This window comes from Anneissia japonica, unplaced genomic scaffold (assembly GCF_011630105.1).
Source record: "Anneissia japonica isolate Jap-2015-1 unplaced genomic scaffold, ASM1163010v1 scaffold288210_len31128_cov100, whole genome shotgun sequence".
Taxonomy (NCBI): Eukaryota; Metazoa; Echinodermata; class Crinoidea; order Comatulida; family Comatulidae; genus Anneissia; species Anneissia japonica.
The window spans coordinates 28,545-31,767 of NW_022750303.1; the positions used below are offsets into that span (position 1 = coordinate 28,545).

Below are 3,223 nucleotides of genomic sequence, written 5' to 3' on the forward strand. Positions count from 1 at the left end.
AAAAAACAAAAAAAAAAAACAGGATGAAGCACAGGGCTTCAATTCGTGGTTTTACGGTAATACGTTCAAATCAGTATGAATAAATAGATAATAGATAAACATAAATAAATATAATTTTTTTTATAGAATCATGGGTGCCTGTGGGTCTCAGGATCAAGAAAAGACCAATATGACCCACCAGCTGAAAATAAAAGGGGACAGTGCTGCCATGAAGTCTCCCAATAAACCGATACATAACATTAAAACATAATTATTAATTGTGAATTACCTTCTAAAATGGCTATTAAATTCTGTACATTTATGGAATTATGAACAAAAGGTTGTCTACAGTGTTTAGTGTTTTGATTGAAAGTGGTTAGTCTACCATTGGTGTTTGCTTGAAACCAAATTTATAAATTCTCATTTAAAAAAGGCTTTGAGAGCAGCAACAGTAATAGTAGTAGTAGCAGCAACAGGAGCATCAACAGCAGCAGCATTGCAGTAGCAGTATTAGTAGCAGTAGTAGTAGTAGTAGTGCTGGTGATGATGATGATGATGATGATGGTAGTGGTGGTGGTGGTGGTGGTGGTGGTAGTGGTGGTTGTGGTAGTAGCAGCAGCAGCAACAGCAGTAGTAGCAGTAGTAGTAGTAGCAGCAGCAGTAGTAGTAGCAGCAGCAGTAGGCCTAGTAGTAGTAGTAGTAGTAGTAGTAGTAATAATAGTGGTGGTGGTGGCGGCGGTGGTGCAAGCCCGTAGCCAGGGGGGTTCGTTGGGTTCGAACGACCCCCCATTTTCATGAAGTGCCCTTTCAAAAAAGGCTAGCTAGCCTAGAGCCTATCATCATTAAAAAAAAAACGTTCTCGATCGTTAGGCCTACCTAGTAACAAAAAAAATAAATAAAAATTGTGCATTTTCAACTGTTACAACATTATTATTAAAATTAATCAGTAAAACCGTGTAGGTCTACCCGCCCAAAATAGGGACAGGGCAGGGCAGAAGCAGCAGAGCGTATCGCCGATCGTCCCAAAACGATACAGCTTTCAAAGTGCTATAAGCCATACAATACTTTTTAATTTCTTAAAAAGAATAAAAAAGAAAGAATAAACCATACTGGTTTTTTTGGAGTTGGTATCATGCTACTGTAGGCTCTTGTCAAATTACCAGTACTGTAGTACTTAATCTCTGCCTAACTAAAAAAATTACCTCTTTAATATATACATTTTTTAAATGTATGTCCTCTCAAATCAATTAAGTAACACATGTAAATATCTAGGTTGCTGGAGCTTCCGGGGCTTCGACCCCTGAACCCACACCGGCACCGGGGCTTCGCCCCTGGACCCCACCGGGGCCCTTGGCAGCCCCTGGCCCCCAGCCAATGGTGCTTGCTTCGCTCGCAAGTGCCCTTTCAGTATAAAAAAGAACCCCTCTATCGAAATCCTGGCTATGGGCTTGTGGTGGTGGTGGTAGTAGTGAAAGTAGCAGTAGTGGTGGCATTAGTGGTAGTGGTAGTGATATAACATCTCCCGATACGGAATTTATCCAAATATCTGCATAAAATCTAATAAAGGGATAAATAATAAGAATTAAAAAACAAATTCATTAAAAATTTGAAATCAAATACTGTAAGAAACGTTTTAAAGCAGCAACAACAGCACTAGTATTATAAAGCTGCAGTAGTACTAAAACCAAAACAGGGAGTAGTATGAGTAGTAAAATAATTTTTAATTATCATACTTCGTACCTGTGTAGCAGGAGGTGTTGCGGTGCCAATCATAAGTAAAAGGGTGACAAATCCAATTGCGTTACTAAGATGGTCGCCAAATATTAACCCCAAGACAGATACACTTGTTGAACATGTCAAGCCAAAAGCAACAGCTATGAAAACAAAATATAAATAATATATGTCATTTGTCATTGCAAATTATCTGCTTTAGGAAATAAATTTCGCATACTAAATAGTATTAATATTTAAATACAAATATTTATATGTAATAATAGGAAGTTATACTCGTCACAAGTCACGTTACCTAGTACCGTCATCCACCCGGCAAAAGACACTGGGCCGTTTACAGTTGAAAGCATACATGTGGAAATACATTTCAACAAAGCAGATACAATCGTCAAGTACTTCATTCCAATCTGCTTGAGTACCTTTTCTCCTATGAATCCTGTAGATATTTGGAAGATTTTCATATTATTCTATAACAACAATTAAATAATTAGAGAGTGCGTAGCAATCTGGATTACAAGAATAACTCAGCTACTCCACAGTAGTACTTATACCCTCTTATTTACAAAACCCCACTCCTGACCATGCACTGAAAACAAATTCTTGTCATGTTGACAAGATAAAACTTGTTTTGCTCGGGTGCCTGTATTCACAAGAATTCACTTGTCATCTTGACCAGTTTGAATCTCGTCATCAACTTGTCACAATCTCGTCATGAACTTGTCACAATCTCGTCATGAACTTGTCACAATCTCGTCATTAACTTGTCACAATCTCGTCATTAACTTGTCACAATCTCGTCATCAACTTGTCACAATCTCGTCATCAACTTGTCACAATCTCGTCATTACCTTCTCACAATCTTGTCATCATTTTGTCAATCTTGTCATCAACTTGTCAATCTTGTCATCATTCAAAATTCGTCACAAAAATCTAATCATGAACTTGTCAAACCTATATGTAGTTAGTATTGTTGTCAACTTCTCAATATAAATGCTATTCACATCTTCCCGTCCTGAATTGTTTTTATTGTAAACTGATATTATTAGAAGCGAAATCATTCTACTAGGTGTAGTTAAAGTGGGGTTTTTTGCAATAAACAAATTTAAGTAAATTGAAAGTCATTTTGGTAGTCACATAAAACATATTCATATTTATGCATCCAGGTGACAATTAAAAACTATAAACAAGTTATTTAACATTTTGAACAAGAGTTACTAAAGTTTTTTGGGTGGGTGACTCATCTACATCTGTCCAGCATAATCAAATGAAGAAACAGTAATATATCACAGGTTTAAGCCTACCTAAAAACAAGCCTAGGCATAAAGTTTCTTTCAATTTGACGAATATCTTCTAATAAATGGCCCCTTTAAAAACGCAATGCATCCAGGGCATTTAGTATCTAAAAACATTAAGTAATGAATGTACACCTGCCTACATTAATTTAGCTCATCTAGTAGTGCATACACACTTGGATGTACTTTTTCCTTGTCCTGGATATTCAGGACAGGTCTTT

The 3,223-nt window shown here is 36.8% G+C and overlaps 1 protein-coding gene across 1 annotated transcript; it reads right to left on the reverse strand.

Annotated features, from left to right (window-relative positions):
• Positions 1–1,124: 1,124 nt before the first annotated feature.
• Positions 1,125–2,275, reverse strand: LOC117121319. The gene is made up of 3 exons (XM_033266470.1): positions 2,006–2,275; positions 1,720–1,853; positions 1,125–1,536 (listed from the first exon to the last, which is right to left on the reverse strand). The coding sequence occupies exons 1-3, from the start codon at positions 2,169–2,171 to the stop codon at positions 1,420–1,422; spliced, it is 417 nt and encodes a 138-aa protein (XP_033122361.1). The 5' UTR covers positions 2,172–2,275; the 3' UTR covers positions 1,125–1,419.
• Between the last annotated feature and the right edge of the window lie 948 nt (positions 2,276–3,223).

Excerpts from the sequence above, each read along its gene's own strand:
- LOC117121319 (XM_033266470.1), bottom strand. The coding sequence starts at position 2,171 with ATGAAAATCTTCCAAATATCTACAGGATTCATAGGAGAAAAGGTACTC. Across the intron at positions 1,854-2,005 it reads CGGGTGGATGACGGTACTAG|CTGTTGCTTTTGGCTTGACA; the intron begins GTAACGTGACTT and ends TTGTTTTCATAG. Across the intron at positions 1,537-1,719 it reads CAACACCTCCTGCTACACAG|ATTTTATGCAGATATTTGGA; the intron begins GTACGAAGTATG and ends TCCCTTTATTAG.